The 20202-nt window shown below is 55.7% G+C and overlaps 1 protein-coding gene across 1 annotated transcript in view; it reads left to right on the forward strand.

The window, feature by feature from the left end:
- Positions 1-424: 424 nt before the first annotated feature.
- The window catches only part of LOC149999127 (tubulin-specific chaperone D-like), a 34203-nt gene continuing 14425 nt past the window's right edge, over positions 425-20202 (forward strand). Inside the window, exons 1-7 of the mRNA XM_090257604.1 lie at positions 425-699; positions 1344-1394; positions 3317-3414; positions 4314-4415; positions 6738-6884; positions 8656-8711; positions 12231-12363. Of these exons, the coding sequence (XP_090113730.1) occupies positions 504-699; positions 1344-1394; positions 3317-3414; positions 4314-4415; positions 6738-6884; positions 8656-8711; positions 12231-12363 (783 nt within the window). The 5' untranslated portion in view covers positions 425-503. The remainder of the gene's footprint in view (positions 700-1343; positions 1395-3316; positions 3415-4313; positions 4416-6737; positions 6885-8655; positions 8712-12230; positions 12364-20202) is intronic.

Here is a 20202-nt window from a genome sequence, read left to right on the forward strand (position 1 = left end):
AGAGGCCGCCGGGGCGGCTGTAGGGCCCGTGGGATGGGTGCGGGGAGCCGCGCGGGACAGGGCTTGATTGAAGGTCTCTTCCTCCAAACACGAGCGTGGATTGGACCCCAGCCACGCCCCCAGGACCAACTCACCACCACTTACTCCAACGAGCTCAAAACCTACCGCCCCGCCGAACGAGCCCAGACCCTGACTCCGCCCCCCCACGGTCCCGGACCCCCTCGCCCCCGACTCCGCCCCCGGACTCCGCCGGGACTCCACCCCCTCCCGCGCTCCCGCTTCACGCCTCCTGGGCTCGGCTCTCCTGGGCCCCGCCCCTCGCCGCCCCGTCCGGCCCCGCCAGAGCTCGGCCCCGCCCCCGCGCGGCCTGTTTGACGGCGGGCGCGCGCCGTAGCGGGCCTGGCGCGTGAGGTCAGAGGTCGCGGGGCGGGGTCTGCGTCGGCTGCTGCCTCATCCGCCTCAGCGGTCTTCCGCGTACTGCATCCAGCGTCCCGGTGCCGACGATGGGCCTGAGCGAGGAGCCGGTCGCAGCGGCGCCGGAGGACGGGCAGGAGGACGAGCCGGAGGACGGGACGCTGGCCCGCGGCGGCGCCCTCGAGGCGTTCGGCGACAGCACGGAGACGCGCGCGCTGCTGGGCGGCTTGCGGGCGGTGCTCGGGGACCGCGCGGCCAGGGAGGGCACCCTGCAGCGGTTCCGAGGTGCGCGCGGCCCTGGCGCTACACTGCGTGCGCGCTGGGCTGCACCCGCTTCTTTTCCGGTGTGGCCGCGCGGGAGCCGGTGTGGTGCGGGGGCGGCCGCTCCCCGGGAGGGGCGGGGCGGCGCGGCGGCGTGGGCCCGGGAGCGGGACCGCGAGGGGCCCGGGGCAGGGAGCGGGCAGCTAGAGCCCGCGCCGGTTACCGAGCCGCGTGCCGGCCGGGAGAAGGGCCGGGCACTGGCGTGCAGCCCCCGTCCTGGGCCTGAGCTCGGGGCAGGAAGGAAGGATTCCGCCGCTGCCGGCAGAGGGAAGCCGGGGACGCCTTCGGGCGCCGTGGGCGCGCCCGGAGCCCTCGCAGGGTCGGGGAGCGCTGGCGGCCGGGGGGCGGTGCTCAGCGCACCAGCAGGGACCTTCTTGCCGGCGCGGGCACGCCTGCCGTGGCCTCACGCAGGACCCTCGGGACAGCCCTGGGTCCGGGGGAGCGGCGGGAGGGGGTGTGTCCCTGCGGTCGCGCGCGCCGCCTGGCGGGGCAGCCGGGGTCCCCCGTGGCGCTCGGGTTGGCGGGGGCGCCCGCGAGGGAAACACCAGTGTTTGCGGCCCCCGTGCGCGCCCGCCTGAGCGGCGTTAACGCTGCGGTTCTATTTCCAGCGATAATGGACAAATACCAGGAGCAGCCGCACCTGCTGGACCCACACCTTGGTAAGCCTGGGCCGACGCCTGCGTCGGGTGACCGGCGGCCGGGCCGTGCGTCTGCCCGCCCGGGGCCGGCACCCGCTACTGGTGTGTTGGGCGGCGCCTGGGCCCCGCGTCCCTGAGGCTGGAATGATCCTCCGTCCCAAAGGCGGCCCGAGCCGCCGCCCTCGCCCCTTGGAAGTGCACGTCCCGTCCTCGCCACGGTGGTCTCGCGCCCGTGTTGCGCAGGAGCAAGTGCTTTAGGCGGGTCATCCCTCGGTCCCCACGGCCTCGGGGACGGCGCTCCGGGTTTCCTTAACTTCAGGGTCTTATTTACTCACTTGAGGGTGGCGGGGAGGGAGGAGACCGAGGGAGAGGAACACGAGGTGCCCTTTTGCACGGAACCCAGGCCTGTCTCTGACCGGGCATGGGACCCGCGACCTTTCGGTTCTCACGCTGCCTAACAAGCTGAGCCGCAACGGCCAGGGCGCGTTTCCTTAACTTCAGTTTAATGCAGGCGAGTGTTCTTTGTATCTTTTGTTTCTCATTGTATTTATTTATTTCTAACCTGTCCCATCCTGATAGCGGGGTTTTTTTCCCTCTGCAAAGTAATACCTGCTACTGGCAGTGAACTTGGGAAGGAGGAAGGAAACAAGAGTCCTTTAAGTTGAAAGGGAGGATGGGGCAGAGGAGGGGACGGAGCTGGGGGCCAGGCCACCACTCTGCTGCTCTGAGCCTGCGTCTCCTCCCCTGGGGACTGGGGTTGCCGGCACTGCTGCCCCACAGGCTGTGGGTGTCAAGGTGTGAACACACGTGTAGGTACCAAGGGTGAGCTCCGCTGTGTGCACGTGCTGTGCGTGGTGTGCAGTAAGCACGGGCTTTCAAGCAGGTGAGTGTTCTAAACGCCCTGACCCAGGCAGAGGCGTCCTTGCTTGGTAGCCTGGCTGCAGGAGACAGAGCCCTCATCCAGCGACGAGGGACCCAGGCCCGAGTTCCTTTTCCAGGAGCCTTTGTTTTCCCTCTAAAAGCTTCTAGGACCTGGTGTTCAGGAGGCTGCGACATGTTCTAGGCTGTCTTTTCTCACCCTGGGCAGTTTTAGACTGTAGACTTGCCTTCTTCAGCATGGGGAGCTTGCTTCTGGGGTCGTTGGGATGTTTCTCTGCTCTTTCCAGGGCACCTGGGAGTTGGGATTGGTTGAGTTTTACAGGAATGACCCTCCGGGCCCCTTAGATTTCCCCTCATAGCTCTGCCTTGTGATCTCTGTTCTGTACATGGAAGGTGTTCTGAATGTTTTTACTTTCTCAGAGCACTTACGTTGATTCTGCACCCTGCAGCTTTGCTGAAGTCACTTTTTAGTTCCAGTACTGTTTGTGGAGGCTTTAGGCTTCTCTCTCAATAGTATGTCCTCTGCAAGGAAGGAGAGTTTTGCTCCTTCCTTTCTGGTCTGGATGCTTCTTCTTTTCTTCCTGTTGGGCTTCCGGGGCCGGGTCTGCCAGCACCATGCCGAGCAGGTGTGGTGACAGCGGGCCTCCTCTCGGCCCTGATCTTAGAGGGACGGCTCCCAGCTCTGCGGCATCGAGGATGATAGTAGCTGGGGGCCTGTCATGTATGGTCTCACTGTGTTGAGATATGTTCCTTCTCGTCCCACTCAGTTGAGAGTTTTTATCGCAAAATATTACTGAATTTTGTCAAATGCATTTTCTGCACCTGCTGATGATCATGTGGTTTTGTATTCTTCCTTTCTTTTCACTTGTTCTGTCAAATCCTGTGGGGAGCACAGACATCTTCAACTATAGTTCCAGATTTGTGTGTTTCTCCTTTTGTTCTCAGTTTTTACTTTATTTTGAAGCTCTGTAACTTGGCTAAATTAACCCTTTTTTCTTCTAGTGTTTTAATGTCATGTTGATGCTTAATTTTATAGCAACTGTTTTATGTATCTTTCTCTCTAGAATGGATGATGAATATGTTGTTGGACATAGTGCAAGATAAGACCTCCCGGGCTGACCTCGTACATCTGGCTTTTAAATTTCTTTACATCATCACCAAGGTAACACATAGCATTTATGGTTGACAAAACACTTTCTTAATATATGTGGTCCAGAAGTTACCTCTCAAAATGTTATTTCTTGGGAAATATGGTTTGGACACATAACTTGTAGGTTTTATTTCTTTTTACCACATTTTTGGAATCTAATATTAGAGACCCAGGGGGTCCTTTGGGTGCAACAATGTCCAAGGTATTTAGGATTTTGCATTTGAATAGATCAAGCACCACCTAACTAGAAAGGAAGAGAGACAGAGCTGTATGACTAACTCAGCAAAGCTCTTCACAAGGAAGAAGCAAACACACTTGGTGGAAATGGAAGTGCTTCTCAGACTCCAACGTGCAGACAGGTGTCTTGGGGACGCTGTTGTAACGAAGGTTCTTTGTAGGCCCTTCATTTTCTCAGGCTCCCAGGAGAGGCTCCTATGCTGACCTGCACGTACTGACAGCGGTTTTGGCCCAGGGGTGACTCAGAGCCATCTCGGGGGGTGGTGGTGGCACCCACGTTGCAGTAGGGCCCTTGTAGAGGCATGGTACTGCTGTGTTTATGGACATCCTCATGGGCCTGGGGACCATCGAGGTCCTCCGGGACTCAGTCTTCGTAGAGGTCACAGGACAGTCACACAGACGCGGTGAAGCAGCACTCCCACTTCATGGCGCAGGCTTCTGGGGAGCCGCGGCCGAGGTCTGTGTGTCCCAGTGGGACTGGACACTTATGTGGGAAATGACTTAGGAAGCAAAGACTGTTTTCTTGCTGCTCAGCCTTACTGTGTCATTGTGATGTGATGTCATTCTCTGGTTGTTGGGTGGCACAGATGCTGACTTTTGAAGGGGAAAAGTTATTTTGCGACTTTCTGTGTTTTCTAATTGTATGATGATTCAGTGCCTTTTTTATTTGGTAGGTTCGAGGATACAAAACATTTCTTCGTTTATTTCCTCACGAAGTAGCTGATGTCCATCCGGTTTTAGATATGGTTACAAACCAGAATCCTAAAGACCATGAGGTGAGGGTCCCTTTTCTCCTCCTCTGTCTCTACCCACCTGCCCTCCCCCCTTTCCTTGGTCTTCCTGGTCTGCCTGTTTCATTTAGTTTCATGAGGCTGTTTTGTGTCCCTCTCATTTCTTTTACTTTTTGGCTTTCTTTTTTTTGCATGTTACTTTTAAGTTTTCTTTTAAAACAGTGCCTTTGTTTGGCCATGGCTGGTGTGGCCCAGTGGCTTGAGTGTCGGCCTGTGAACCCAAGGTTGCTGGTTCGGGTCCCAGTCAGGGCACATGTCTGGGTGTTGGGCCAGGTTCCTGTTGGGGGTATGTGAGAGGCAACTGATTGATATTTCTCTCCCTCTCTTTCTCCCTCCCTTTCCCTCTAATAAATAAATAAAATTGTTAAAAAAAAATAAAAAGAAGAAAATATGGCTACACACTGTGGTGATAATTACATTGCCATCCATTTTTTTTTAATTTGAAATACAACTGTGTTGGAGGGTGTTTTGCTCAGTGAAATAAGTCAGGAAAGACTTCGCTCATATGTGGAATCAGAAGACTAAGATAAATGAGCAAACAAAATTCAAGCAGACTCATAGACATAGAGCGGACTGGTGGTGGCCAGAGGGGATGGGGGTTAGAGGCTGAGAGAACGGAGAAGCACAGATTGGTGGTTACAGAATATTCCCAGGACGTTGAGGCCAGCGCAGGGACTGCGGTCAATACTGTGATGAACTGCGTTGTGCCAGGTGGGTGCTGGGGATACCAGGGGTTCACTGTGATTGTCTTACCACGATCCCGCACCCCTGAAACTCATTCAAAATAATGGTGAAAGTAAATGTAATTAAAATAGTAAAATTAACTATGTTGAGGGGCACCAAGGTCCCCTGCAAGTTTGGTTTCCTAGGACCACTAACAGGAGTCTGCATGTACTGGGTTGGCCAAAAAGTCTGTTCAGTTTTTTTCCGTAAAGACACATTTTTTAGTTTCGCCAATAACTATTGATTTGGATATTTTGAGTCTGTCGGCTCTCCCATGTGGTAGAACGTGGATTGTTCTCAATATCTCGATTTGATCCCATCAACCTCAGCTGGTCTGCCCGACCGTGGAGCATCGTCCAGCGAGAAATCTCCAGCACGAAACTCCGCAAACCACTTCTGACACTTGCTCAGCCACAGCCCCTTCTCTACGCCCTGCACACGTCTCTGTGTTTCAGCTGGTTTTTACCTTTCTTGAAGTAATAAAGCATAATATGCTGAAAACGTTGTTCTTCATCTTCAGTATTAAAATACACAAAAATTAACCAATTTGATAAGTTTTTTTAATGCACACTGATAGGACAGCTGTCACAAACAATTTTGTTAGTTGTTTCAAATGAAGTTAAAGACAACTAAGCGCTACTAGAGCCATTTTATGGAAAAAACCAAATGAGCTTTCTGGCCGACTCAGTAGCTGTGCTATGGTAGCAGCATGAGCAAAGGGAGGAGGCACACAGGTGAAGTCTGGGGAAGCCTGCAGCCAGCTCCCAGACTGCAGTCTTCTCCTGGCTGTGTCACACTGGGCCCCTGGGAGTCCCCAGCACTGAGCTGTGACACCATGTGTGCCATGTCCCTGTGACAGGTCATGGAGACAGAGCCCAGGGTTTCTCTTGGGCTGGTCATGTGGGTCCTCGCTGCCAAGCACATGCTGGGACTTCAGGCTCCCCAGAGGGGAGGGCAGGTGTCCAGCACACACCCTGCGGTCTGGACAGACGGTAGAGGCACAGTCATCCTTGTCAGCCAGGGAGCAAGCTCCCAGAGCCCCTGGATTCAGAGGAGCCCACGGCTCAGGGCTGCAGTGCCGTGAGCGGTCTCCGCACATGTGCCTGCTTCTGCTTGCAGGCTCGGTGAGCCTTCCCCGCTCCCCTGCTGCCTCCTGTGCCCCCCGGGGACTCCAGGGCCAGAGCGGAATCTCATCTTCCTGATGGCTGCAACCAGCCACTTGTCTCTGGTCGAAGCTGAGAACTGTTTTCTTCTCAAGCCTCTGTCCTTACCCTTTTATTTGCTTCCCACTTCCTCAGAGGGCTGATTGCATGCTGGAGGGTGCTGCGAAGACAAGCGTCACACTGACGTGTTAGGGTCCTTCTTTGTTTACTGTGCTGTTCCTTTGGTCTCCCATAGTCGCCAAGTCCTCAGGACTTACGTGTTTCAGGGTGCAGGGGAGACAGGAGCTAAGGACGGTTTGCCCCCGAGGCTGTGCGGTCCATGGCGTATGAAGGGCCTGTGGTGGGCGTTAGGGCTGTGAGCAGGGGTGGGTTACCTCTGTCCTTCCTACAGGAATCATTGTACTTTGGTTTAACTTCTTAGACTTGGGAGACGCGCTACATGCTTCTCTTGTGGCTCTCCGTGACCTGCCTGATCCCTTTCGATTTTTCACGCCTTGATGGTTACCTCCTCGCTCAGCCTGGGCAGGTGCGAATGTCCGTCATGGACCGTATTCTCCAGATAGCACAGGTGAGTGTGTTCGCGCTGATAAGGACCAGCCACTGGCGCGCGCTTCTGTGCTGTGCTGCCTGGAAGTTGCGTGTCATTGGGTGCCCGCCTGACTCGTAGTGCAGCACCCACTGTTAATTGTGTCCCAGTGAGGCAGACTCATTCCAAAACCTATTTTGAAATTGGGATAATTCATATAGGGGTCGGGATGAATTACTTTAGCAAACCTCATTTCTCTGTAATAGTTATTGCAGGTACTTTAAGCACAATAATGACGTAAAAAGTTTCAGGGGCAATGGTAAGAGAAAATAAAGGTCCATTTTTAATTTAAATTTTAATATTATATAGGTAATGCATGATCACTGTAGGAAAACTAAAAAATAGAGAAGCAACAAAGATAATGAAACCTCTCCGATTCTGGTGCCAGGAGATAACACGAATAGTTTTCAAACTTCTGATGCAAGAATATGCATCTAGACCAGGGTTATTTGGTTATCTGTTGCTGCATAAAAAATGGCCCGGACTTGCGTGGTTGAGCACTCATTGATCAGTCAGTGGGCCGTTCAGGCCCCTGGCAGTCTTGGCTTCCAAGCTCTTCGGGGGCGGGGGAAAGGAGGGGAGGGAAAGGCAGCAGAAATCAGGTCCTCAAGGCTGTTGGCTGGGGCCTCAGTTTTTCACTGGCTGTGCCTTACTGTGTGGGCCCAAAGCATGGCAGCGTGTTCTACACCCCTGCCCCCGTCCCCTCCACATTCTCTTGGTGAGAAGCAAATCACTCTGCAGCCCACACGGGCGGGTCCCTGCAGGCGCGTGTGCCCGCAGGCAGGACAGGGCACTGTGGATTCTGCCGGCTGTGCCTTACTCCAGGCGTCCCCTGCGTGGCTGCTGTGTGGACGCCGCCGGGTGCGTCCCCTGTGTACCTAGCCCTCAGGGAGCCAGTTGGCTGCTTTCCTCCTCATTTTGCTGAGGAGACTGGAGGCACAACAGTCACTCAGCGATTCTTTTTCTCGAGGGGGTGGCCCAGGCTTGGACCCAGGCAGCCTGGCTCCCAAGCGTGTGCCCTTGGTGGCGCTCCTCCCCACTCGCTCGGACAGGCCTCTGACGTCCTGACCCTCGGCCGCACATCTTGAGCGTCCTATGTCAGAGGTCTCCCTCCCAGCCTGCAAGGGAGAAGGTATTCCATGGCCCCTAGTTTTCAAATAGTCCTTAACAGAGGGTTGCTCTAGGTGGTGTGGTGAGGAGCCACTAGGCACCCCTCCCCGTGGGTGCTTGTCTCCTGGGCAGGGTCGCGGGGGCAGGGACGGTGCCCTTCATGATTTGGGACTGTGCAGTTGTTCAGAAAGCCTGTTCCGGAGCGAAGCTCTTCTTGAGCTTCTTCAAAACCAGTTGAGGTGAGACTTGGAAACCTCTTAAGGGGGCCTGCTGAGAAATCTGATGGTTTGTGTTAAACCCAGGTGTCTGTCCTTCATTTGGGTGGGGCGTCCTGTTCTGATCTTAAGTGTGGACGGCCCCAGGTGTGCTCATGGACGCTCTGTGACCAGGCCTGTTGGGTAACACGGGGTTCACTCTTATTCCATTTTACTGAATGTGTTGGAGGGTGTGATGCCGTGTGTGGGTTTGGCACTTAACCTGCGGGCAAGTGCGGCACGTGGCTGCTGTGGCCGCTGGTTCAAGTCCAGGAGCTGTTTGTGTGGCTTTGGCGTTTGGCCTCTGTCGGCAGCTTCTCGAGCTGCGTGTGGGCTGGGCCGGCCGAGCAGCCCCCGAGACTTACCGAGTCCTTGGTCCTCTCTTGTAGTCCTACCTGGTCGTCAGCGACAAGGCCCGAGACGCAGCTGCTGTCCTTGTGTCCAGGTAAGTGCCTGCTTGACCTCCGGTGGTGCTGCTGGTTGGCGTGTGACTGGCATGAGAGGGTTACTTTTACATGCTGTGACCCCTGTGTGTCTGCTGTCCACAGAGAAGGACACTGAGGGGGGAAGTGTTTTCTGTTCCCGGTGCTGTCCCTTTCTTTGAGGGATCCCCAGCTCTGTTTGGGTGTGGAGGGTCTCTGAGCCTCCGGCGACCCCTGACAGTGCCAGCTGGGGGCTCGCAGGTCGGTCACCTGATGCTCAGTTTGGGGCCCACACAGGTCACATGATGCTCGGTTGGGGGCCTGTATAGGTCGTGTGACACTGGGCTGGGGGCTAACAGGTCATGTGTTGCTGGATTGGGGGCTCAGGGAGACCATCTGACATCAGCTGAGCGGAGGGCAGATTTAGAATAGTTGCAGCCGTTACACCTGGGGCACGAGCTCATCTTTGGGGTGGTGACAGTTAGACAAGCCTTTGAATGTCATGAGGTGGGGAACCCAAAAAAATTAACTCTGGAGGGCGGGCCCCTTGTAGTCCAGGCTTCCCCTGCTGGGTGAGTGTCCTAGGAGCCCATCTGTCAGTGCACTAGCTGGTGGTGGTATGAGAGGCTGCGTTTGGCTTCAAGTGAATTTTTTTGAAGACTTTCAACGTTTGTCCATTTCACAATGGGGGATTTACGAGCGCACCTGTCCACACTGCACTGTGTTCAGCTGTTTCTGACCAAAAACAGGCATGACCCCCATGCCCCACCCTCCCTAGTCCCCTGATCACACCCCGGGAGGCTTATTGTTGCCCTGGATGGAAAATGGCTTCAGAGGGAAACACTTTGCCGACGTGGAAGTGAAACAAAAAGTGGCAGAAACACTCATAGGTGTCAAAATCAACGAGTTCAAACGCCGCTGTGAGCAGTGGGAAACGTCTCGATAGGTGCATTGCATAAAATGGGGAGCACTTTGGAGGCGACTTCAGTTTAAACACGTCAGAACAAATACACGACTTTTTATAAATAAACTCCGGGTTTTGGGTCCCCTTTGTAGAGAGCAGTTCACACTGTGGTTTGTGCGCCTCATGAGCTGTGATGGGGTTGTTGTGCCTTGGGGTGAAAATCCCCAGGTGTTCTGTGTTAACACCGGTCTGTGCCTCAAACAGGTGAGGGTGGCTCTGTCTGAGGAGCTGGGTGAGGCCCGGCGGTGGGCCTCCGGCATGCGTGGGCGCTGCGTGAGCTGCGCCATGATGTGTGAGAGTGGGAGGAAGCAGTTTTCTAAATTAATCTTTTATATGACATGTGGTTTAAAACATGTGTAAGAGAGATAAAGCAGAAAACCTGGCATTTTGGGGTTTCCTTTACATTTGTGAAAGTTGGAAATTGGCTCTAAAGGAAACAGGCTGCACCTCATTGAGGGCCGTGTGACCCTGCTTTACGCTCGTGACCTTCTTGCTCAAAGTGGGAGGTGAAGCCCTTAACTTGCAGGACACTTGGGGGCATTGGGCGAGGTGTGTGTGAAGGCACTTGCTGGACCGCGGCGCAGAGCCTGAAGGGCTGCGGAGGGAGACCGGGAGCCACCCGACACTCGCCAGACAGAGGCCCGTTGAGGTTCTGACAGAGGCTGAAAAGTTATGGGTTTCTTTCTGATTGTAAAAGTAATAGTGTGTTTTGGAAAAGAAAGGAAAGTATAAAATACAAAGTAAAACTTGCATGTACTTTCGTGCCCCAGAGACGTGGCTGCTTTTGTCCATAGTCCTGCCTGTGGGTGTGGGCGTGCGACAGACTGGGGCGTCCTTCAGCCTTCATCCCACGTGCCACCGTGTGAGGGTGTTGTTTCTCCAGCCTCCTGTCGGGCAGTAAAGTTTACCCCGTCACGAGCATCGTACCTCAGACTTGCACCATTCTGATCGGTTCTCAGGGATGAGTTCCTAGGAGTGGAATGAGCGTTTTAGGGTTTCAGCTGAAGTGACTGGGATGCTTTCAGGGGGCCTGCCGTATGAGGTTGCAGGGGGACAGCCCAGTGAGCAGCCGGGAAGGCGGAGCCCCTGGCCAGGGGCTGCGGGGCCGAGGCACAGGCACGGCCCAGACCAAAGGGCGCGCTGCACCAGCAGGACGCACAGGGCCCTCCGCAGGGGCGCGTGGCCGGAGCGTCTGAGGCCCTTTGGCCCTGCTCTGTCCAGGGGCAACCCCACTGGACCTGCACATGCTGGCCCGTTGTCTGGCCTGTGGGCCAAGGTGGAGGTCAGCGGAGGAGCAGGCCGCTGCAGGCGTGGCCCTCATCCTGTGGCCCCTGGGACCATGGGATTTTAAGCAGGGCCACTGAGGACACTGGGACAGGGTCTCTGTAATACCCACCCGGCAGGGGCCTACTGTGAGGGACAATTCTGGGTGCCCTTCCAGACTTGCTGAGACGTGGCATCTCAGGGTGGGCACGTGAGTTTGCCTTGGTCACCGGCGTCCTGACGGATAAAAGTCTTCGATGCGCAAGCGTGCACTCTGATGAGGGGGCAGGAAGACAGGCTTGGAGCCCTGCTTGGCTCCTCGTCCCTGAGGGGGGTATGTCCCCCTTCACTGCGCTTCCAGTGCTTTGGGCACGGGCTGTGGGGCAGGGTGGAGGTTCCCTTGGGGTGCCGAGGGGGTGGTGTGGAGCCTCGCCACCTGAGGAGGAGGAGGAGGAAGTGGCAACACACTGTGGAAGAGGGATCTGGGGAGGGCCAACTCCCCTCTGTGTGTCGTGGGGGCTGCTGAGCGGAGTGTGATGTCCTCACTGTTCCCCAGAGCTTGGTGACCTTCCTCCTGCTGCTCTCTGGGCTCACGTCCGCTTAGGAAGCCAGCCCTGTGCTGCCTGCCACCCTCCCCTTACTCGGCCCTTTGCTTTGTGTCACTCACTGGTTTCCCGTGTTTCTGCCCCAGGGGGCAGGGGCACAGCCCGAGAGAGCTCAGGGATTGGCGTGTGGATGCGCTGGGAGGACCAGAGTGCCGACTTGGGTGTGGGGGCCGGAGGATGGCTGGCAGCCCAGCCCAGGTGCTGTAAGAGGGTGGGCGGGAGCCAGTACCTGCCTCTGAGCTGTGGGGGTGCAGGGTTGAGCAGACACCTGGGATGTGGGGTTGCGGACACTGCCTGGCGCTCTGCATGGGCAATGGCGACCCACAGCAGGTGCAGGGAGAGAGGGTGGCCTGCTTCTGGGCACAGCATCTGGGAGGAGGGAGGGCTGAGGAGTGGGCATTGGTGGGGCTCCTGGGCAGCCGTGGGGACACGTGAAGGTGGTGCTGTGGCACATGGGGCCTCAGGATGACTGGGGGGGGCCCAGGGAGGAGGATACGGGGTGGGGGAGGGCCTGCATGTGGCCGCACAGACGTCACGGTGGGGAATCGCCCCAAGGACCAGGGCTGGGGCAGCGCCTGCGGTCCTTAGATGGGCGTGTTGTCAGGCTCTCTCTGCACCCTGTTCCGCTGAGTGCGGGGATGTGGTGGGTGGGCAGGCTGAGCTCCCCTCGGGCCTGGCTTGAGGTGTCCCTGCCTGTGTTCTTCTGGCAGGTTCATCACGCGGCCTGATGTCAAGCAGAAGGTGATGGCGGATTTCCTGGACTGGAGCCTGTGCACTTTGGCCGGCGCCTCCTTCCAGACCATCGAGGGCGTCATCACCATGGACGGGATGCTGCAGGCCCTGGTAATCGTGGCCCCGGGGCGGGGACTCAGTGGTCAGTGTGCGGAGCCGTCCCAACAGCAGGACAAGTCCCGCTGACTTGACTCCATTCTGAACTCGGAGCACAGGAGGGGATTCAGCCCTGACAGGACAGGGAGCCAAGGGTCTTTTCTGCTGCTTCAGACTGGCCCTTAGGGCCACCCAGGGGGGCGGGGCCGGGCCGGGCCTGTGGCGCGGCGGGTGGCCGCCAGAGGGCGGTGGTGCCCGCTGAGCGGGTCGGCTGGCGGGGCGGGTCCTGCGGTTCCCCGCTGCTGGGCTGCTGGATGCTAGATCGGAGCGGCTGTGATGAAATGGGCGGTTGACGGGAAACCTGACTCCGCAGGTTCTCTGGTTGGGGAGTCTGGGGCTGCCCGGTTAGACGCAGACCCGACACCGCCCCTTCCCTGGCAGCCCTGCTTGGCTCACCGAGTTTAGGTTCTACAGATGGGGGCCGGCTGCCTGTGCCAGGGGTCGTGGGACAGCTCACCCTCCCGGAGGGCGCCCGGCACCTGCAGCCCTCGTGCACCCCCCCCCCGCACCCCCTCCTTGTGCTCCAACTCAGTGGGGAGCCCTGGCTCTCACCGTCCCCTGGGCGGCTGTGGAGACCCCCAGCCCACGTTCAGGAGAGCGGGGCCCCCGGGGCTGTGCTCACCCGGAGGTGTGTGGGCCCGTGACTCAGGGTGGCGGTGTGGTCTTGGGCGTTGCCCATCTGCGTTCATTGGCTGTCGCAGGTCCTGATGAGCTGTGGGAGGCCGGGAGGGCTGGTGGGAAGTGGGGCGATGGTCTGATAACGCTGGGCAGTGGGCATGAGGTGTAGGCGGTGGGGTGCTGACGGCCTGGCTGGCTGCGCGCCCTGGAGGGCGACCTTTCTCCCCGACGCGCGGGCCACTGCAGGAGCTGACCACCTGGTCTTCTCTCAGATGTTCTCCGTGTCTGTTTCTCTGCATTTCTGTTGCCATTGTCCTCAGGAGGGATTGCCTTTCAAATGATGAGAACATTTGAGACATTTACAGAAGGAAACCTGGAAAAGTAGAACAGCTCCAGAATTCCTGTCGAAGTAATGGTTTTTTATGTTTTCTTCCATCCTATAAATAAATATTATATCTTAATGTTAAAACATTGTGTAACTCTGCATGTATAATGTGGCCAAGGCTGTGCAGCCATTCCCCCTGTCTATTTCTGGAGTATTCTCATCACCCCTAAGGGACGCCCCACACCCATCAGCAGTCCCCCGTCCCCTCTCAGCTGCAGATTTGCTGACTCTGGCGTCTCCCACACGGGGTCCTGCAGTGTGTCCTCTGCTGGCTCCTCTCGTTCGGTGTGACGTTTCCCAGGGTCCCCCAGGCTGCAGCCAGTGTCAGTCTTCTACCCCGATTGTGCCCAAGGAGCTGTCCCTTCACAGGGTCACAGCTGCTGCAGGGAGTGCTGGCCTGGGCTCTGTTTGAGCCCCAACATCCACTTCCCTTGGGTGTGTAGCAGGAGCGTTTAAAACACGTTTAACAATTTAAATACTTCTGTCATGAGGTCTTCAAACACTCTGTCTGCGCCTCTGTTGTAGTGATGACGGTGGGGTGACCTCACGAGCAGATGCAGAGCCTATGCCCTCAGGGGGCTGTCACTCCAGCTGTATGTGGGTGGTGGCTCCCTGGGATGGGATGGAGCTTAGTCAGAGTGAGGCTTCTGGGAGGCTGCCCTGTGTGGGGGTGCAGGTCACAGTGTGTGTCCCGGGCCGACGTGGTGTGGGTCCTGGGGCCGCGCATTTATTTTTAGGTGATTCTGATGAAGGCGGGTGGGTGCAGTTGAGATGGTTTATGTATTTGAAGGTTTTGGTGTAAGTGGACTCTTAATTTCTTTGTCAGGAGTCACATGGAGAAGTCTCAGGTCACGAGGAAACTGTGGAAGGTCTGACAATGTAGTCAGAGCCTGTCGGTCCACCCACTGTGGTCCCACCCGAGTGTGGTGCTGCCTCTGCGGTGGCAGCGCCTTCGCGCGAACTGGAGCCGGTTGTGTGGCTGCGGCCGGGAGCAGGTTCTCTGTGCCGGGCAGCAGGGCCTGTGCTCCAGCCGCCGTGAGACGCCCTGACGGCTTCATTGTCCCCAGGCTCTGGCTTTACTTTCGTCCACCGATTGTCAGTGTGCGTTCGGTGAACCAGGTGAACATGCAGCAAGTACTGTGGAGGCTGCTTGTTGTGTTTATTGACTTCAGAGAGAGAAACATCGATTTGCTGTTTCATTCATTTATGCACCGTGGGTTGGTTCTTGTACGCGCCCTGAATGGGGATCAAGCCTACAATCTTGGTGCACGCGGACGACGCTCGACCCACTGAGCTGCTCGGCCAGGGCTAGCAGTTGATGTTTATTCTCCTTGAAGCACAGTCTTTGGCTCAAGAAGGTTCTGGGGCCGCTTGGGCCAGTTTTGCAGCTGCTTTGCCGACAGGTGTCTCTTTCCCCACATTTTGGGTCGCCTTGCCGCTGTCTCAGGAGTGTTCCACGTTTTGTTTCTTTCCTTCCCAGGTGGCAGGCACACGTGTTTAACAGCTGCTGCCTGTGGGGAGGGGCCGGCATGCCTCCCAGCGACACTGACCAGCCAGTGGTGGGGACTGCTCTTTCCGTGGTTGTCTCCAAGCTCCACAGTTAGGAGCAGGGAAGTTCTTTTTCCTCTTCCTCCTGGGGAATAAAGAGATTCCCTCAAGGCTTAGAGAAGCCCAGCCCTGCGCCCCCGCCCTGTGTGGGCAAAGGATGAGGAAGGTGCGCCCCTCTCCTGCAGGGCACTGGGCGTGTGTGGGCTGCACCTCAGCAGCCTGAGCCGTGGCCTGACCTGCAGCCAGGGTCCCTCAAAAGTGAACGCCCGAAACTGTTGGGAATCGGCATCCTGCGGGGCCAGGCGAGTCCCCTCTGGGAAGCCTAGGGTCGTTCTGGAATTGTGTGTCCGTTTCCCTTTCTTTACCTGAAGGTGCAATTCGGTCTAATGGCTGTTGCTGCCGCCTGCGCAGGAGGAAGCCAAGCCGGGCGCTGAGCTCTCCCAGGCGACGGAGCGGTTTCGCCATGAGCTCGTCAGACCTGAACAGCGGAGGCCGCGTCCGCGGGCGTGATGAAACTTGCAGGAGTATTGTGCTTGTGCCTGAGCCTTTCAGCTGTTTCCTTTGATGCACTTGGCTTCGTTTTCATCCACCTGTTCATTAGTGTGGGTTAGGCGAAACAGGTGAACTCGTAACGAGTACCGTCGAAACTAGGGGCTGGTTTTTATTTCCCTCGAAGCATATGCCTCTCGCAGCGATGATTTTTCACTCCTGTGGGAGGGAAACAAGTGTTTGGCAACCTCACTGCACTGGAAGGCCCCTTTGCTCTAGCTGTTAAAGCGCCCTTTGGGTTAGTCCCGCACGAAGCATGACAATTAATGCCAGTCGAGGAAATTCAGGCAGGAAGGCAGACAGGGCTGCCGGGAATGGCTGTCCCCGGGCTCTCTGTGGCCCTGTCGCTTCGTGACGGCGGAGCTGTCTTGCTGGGAGGGCGGCTGCTTTCTGTGGGGACGGGGAGGTGGGCGGGAAGGCGCACAGCTGAAGCTGGGGGTCTCCCGGTAAAAGTGCTGTCGCCTTGCCCTCCGTGGTCATGAGCGGTGCCTCTGGTCACCAGCTGTTAGGGTTGTGGCCCTGAACAGAGAGCTTGTTGCTGGCAAGAGGCGCCATCTTGTTAAAGGGGTAACAGTTGCAAACGTGCACATATAAAGCCAAGCAACAGCAGGCTGCGTGCGCCCACGGCCCCCGAGCACACTGAGGGGCGGCGACAGCACCCTATGCCCCGGGCGGCGGCTGCCCCAGCGCCTGGAGGTGGCTCTGCCCTGGGCCCTCTGCTGCCCCGAGGAGGCTGAAGTAAGTGGGCCATCCCGAGCCTCGGGGTGCTGTAGCAACACCTGTGACCCCAAGCAGAGGTGAGGGCCTTGCTCCACACCCGTCTGCAGAAGGGAAATAACAAGCCTCTTTCCTCAGAGGGTGGTGTGACGCTAATTAGTGTGTGCTGTGCTCTTTGAAGATGAAAAGAAGCCACTTGATTATCCAAAACAGTTTTCATGTCGGCTTTGATTTCTTTTCTTCATTTAAAAAATTTTTAATTGATTTTAGACAGAGAGGAAGGGGGAGAGAGAGAGAGAGAAAGAAACACTAATTTGTTGTTTCAATTGTTTATACCTTCATTGGTTTCACTGGATGAGTCTTGTATGTGCCCTGACCGGGGATGGAACCCACAACCCTGGTATGTCGGGACAGTCCTCTAACCTACTGAGCCACCTGGCCAGGGCTGCTCTTTTTTCTGTTAGGATTCCTTAGGGAATAGAACCCAATGGTTTTCTTTAAGGTTCAGTTTGGCCAGAGGACAGATTGTCCAAATTGGGCTTCTTGGTCACAAGACTTGCCTGGGGTGGGGTCCCGGGTGAAGGAGTGGGTGGTGAGGGCCATCCGAACGTGTTCGTCGTCAGAGTGGCATTCGTGTGGCCATCCTGAGCTCTCGCAGAATTGGGGTGAAACGAGTACCCTCAGTTTCCCTGGGGGATTAAGTGAAGATGCTGAGCAGCAACTCTGACACTGTTTTCATTTCATGTAGCTCAGCATTTTACGGGGGTGGCATGAGTCTTGTTGAAACCTGTGTGTGTGGGGCACGCCTTTAATTCACTGGCAGGTCAGGTTTGTGCACCTGCTGGGTGACGAGGTGCCGTGTCCTGTTGGACAGGTGTGTGCTCGCAGGTGGCCTGGCCGGGCCCACGCTTGGAGGACGAGGGGCCTTGTGGGTCGCAGGCTCTCCTCGCCTCTCCGGTGGGAGAGCACACAGAGCACTGTGCACCCGCTGGTGTGGAGCCGGGCGGAGCTGCAGGCCCATGGCTGCTGTCCTCCTGCTCCTGGCCTGTGGCCCCTCTGCAAGCCCTGGGGTCGCCTGCAGCTACCACTGCCCTGCAGTTGTGTTGTCAGGGACTCGGTTCCTGCCCACTCATCCTTCCCTCTCACACTGGATCCCCTCAGGCTCTGTCTGTCTGGGGGCGGCTGACGTTGCTCCTGATTCACCCGAGACCTTCAGGTCCTGGTTTCTCCCTTAGTCCTGGGCATCTCCCTGCTTCACACGTGTGTCCGTGGTTGTGTGTTCTCTGTTGCTGCGTTCTCCTCTCCTGACCCTGTAATGAAGGAGGATGCTTGGGGCTGGCTGTGCTGAGCAGGCTGGGCCATGCGGAGGATGCTCTGGCCCTCCTTTGTCCGTTTGTCGTTCATCTGCCTGCCCCTGGGTGGCCCGTCTCCACCTGTCCCAGGGCACTTGGTATAGAGCAGTGCTCCCTGGACCCAGCCTCTTGGTCCCTTGGCTGCAGCCATGCCGGTCTTCTCCAGTGGTGCTCTGCTGGGGAACTGTGGCCCGGAGGGGCCTGGAGCCCAAGAAGATAGCCCGCAGAGGAGCTGTGCCCTGAGCAGTCAGGTCAAGGGAGGGTGGTCCTGTTAGCCCCCTAGCCCTGCCCTTGTGAGCCCAGGACGCTGGAGAGTGGTCATTTTAAACAAGAATGTCTCGGTGCCGCTTGCTGTTGGGTTTGCGGTTACTCTGTGGGCTGTTTAGGACATTTGAGTCCTGGCCAGGTGCTCAGTGGGTTGGAGCGTCGTCCCGATACACCAAGGCTGTGGTTCAGTCCTCAGTCAGAACCCATAGGAGAATCAAGCCATGAAGGCATGAATGAGTGGAATGACAGATTGATGTTTTTCTCAGGCCCTCCTTCTTCCTTTCTCTCTAAAATCAATCAATAAAAAAAAGTTTGAATGAGCCAGGTGAATAAGGCAGTAGAACACATTGTTATGAGCAGGTTGATAAATTATGTAGAAGTTTTGCCTAGAAATGAAGGCGGGAAGTCGCAGTCACCAGTATCTTCCGGGCTCATCTCACACAGGACAGCAGCTTCAGTCGGGATGGGCACGCCCACTTGTCCTGTGAAGGTGTGTGTGGTGCCCGGGCTTCGGTCCACGGTTATCTTTCCCCCGAAAGTTAGGTAAAAGTTAGAAGTGGTTATCCTGTTTACTTGAACATTTCTTTATGAAGTTAATTTTACTTACAAATTTGTATACTTAAAGTTCTTTATAATTTATCTGGCCCAAATTGACTTTTGGTCAAGATGGAGGCATAGGTAGATATGCTTCACTTTCTCGCACAACTATAGAAAAAATTACAACTAGATTTCAAAACAGAGAACACCGAGAACTGTCAGAAAATCAAACTGTATGGAAGTCCAACAATCAAGGATTTAAAGAAGCCATATTCATCCAGTTGGGTAGGAGGGATGGACGTGCGATGTGGGACAGAGAGGCGGCGGCGGTGGAACAGGCTGTCCTACGTTCATGTGTGGTGGATAAAAATCGGGAAGGACACCTTGGGAGTGAGCGATCCTAGCCCCAGGCCAGACCACCCAGCCCAGGGGTCTAGTACCAGGAAGATAAATTCCCATGACTTCTGGCTATGAAAACCAGTGGGGGTTGGGGTGGTAGAATAAATTGCGGGATATCCAGGAGACTTAGAATGGACGCAGGCCCACCCCCTCTGGGACTTACCACCAGGGCCACAGCGGGAAGGGCACCAGCTGCATACGGGAAGTGGGTAAAGTGATTGGAAACAGGGTGAGTGCTGGGCAAGCTTCCAGAAGCTCTCTCCCTGCAGAGAACCACGATGCGATGAGGCAGGTGGCCTGGCGGTCACCTAAGGCTCCTCCCCACACAGTTTATAGGTGCCTGTGCTACATAGGCCAGACCCAGGGAGGCTGCCCAAATTAAGGAAGCAAAGAAATAATGGCCCAAATGAAAGAACAGAACAAGAGCCCAGAAAAAGATCTAAAAGAAGTGGAGACAGCCAACCTATCAGATACAGAGTTCAAAGCACTGGTGATCAGGATGCTCAGAGAACTCACTGAGTATGGCAGCAACGTAAAGAAGTGAAGGTTACTCTAAGTGAGATAAAGAAAAATCTACAGGGAACCATCACTGAAGTTAAGGAAGTTGGGATTCAAATCAATGATTTGGAACATAAGGAAGAAATAAGCAGTCAACCAGAATAGCAAGAAGAAACAAGAATTCCAAAAAATCAGGGAGAGGCTTAGGAACCTCTGGGATAACTTTAAATGTACCAACATCTGAATCATTGGGGTGCCAGAAGGAGAAGAGGAAGAGCAAGAAATTGAAATCTTATTTGAAAAAATAGTGAAAGAAAACTTCCCTAACTTGGCGAAGGAATAGACAAATGCAGGAAGCACAGAGAGTCCCAAACAAGCTAAATCCAAAGAGGACCACATCACGACACATCATCAAAATGCCAGAGGTTAAAGAGAAAGAATCTTAAAAGCGACAAGAGAAAAGCAGAGAGTTACCAACAAAGGGGTGCCTATAAGGCTTTTAGCTGATTTCTCAAAAGACACTTTGCAGGCAAGAAGGGACTGACAAGAAGTATTCAAACTGATGAAAATCAAGGACCTACAACCAGGATTCTCTATCCAGTCAAGCTCTCATTTGGAATGGAAGGACAGATGAAGTGCTTCCCAGACAAGGTGAAGCTAAAGGAGTTCATCATCACCAAGCCATTATTACGTGAAATGTTAAAGGGACTTACTTAAGAAAAAGATCAAAACTATGAACACTGAAATGACAACAAACTCACAACTATCAACAACTGAATCTAAAAAGTAAAAACAAAAACAAACCAAACAAGCAGGATAGGAACAGAATCATAGGTATGGGGATCATTTGGAGGATTATCAGCTTGCGGGCGGGGGAGAAATGGGGAAATGGTGCAGGGATTAAGAAGCATAATTGGTTGGTAC

This window comes from Furipterus horrens, unplaced genomic scaffold (assembly GCF_987537825.1).
Source record: "Furipterus horrens unplaced genomic scaffold, mFurHor1.1.pri manual_scaffold_11, whole genome shotgun sequence".
Taxonomy (NCBI): Eukaryota; Metazoa; Chordata; class Mammalia; order Chiroptera; family Furipteridae; genus Furipterus; species Furipterus horrens.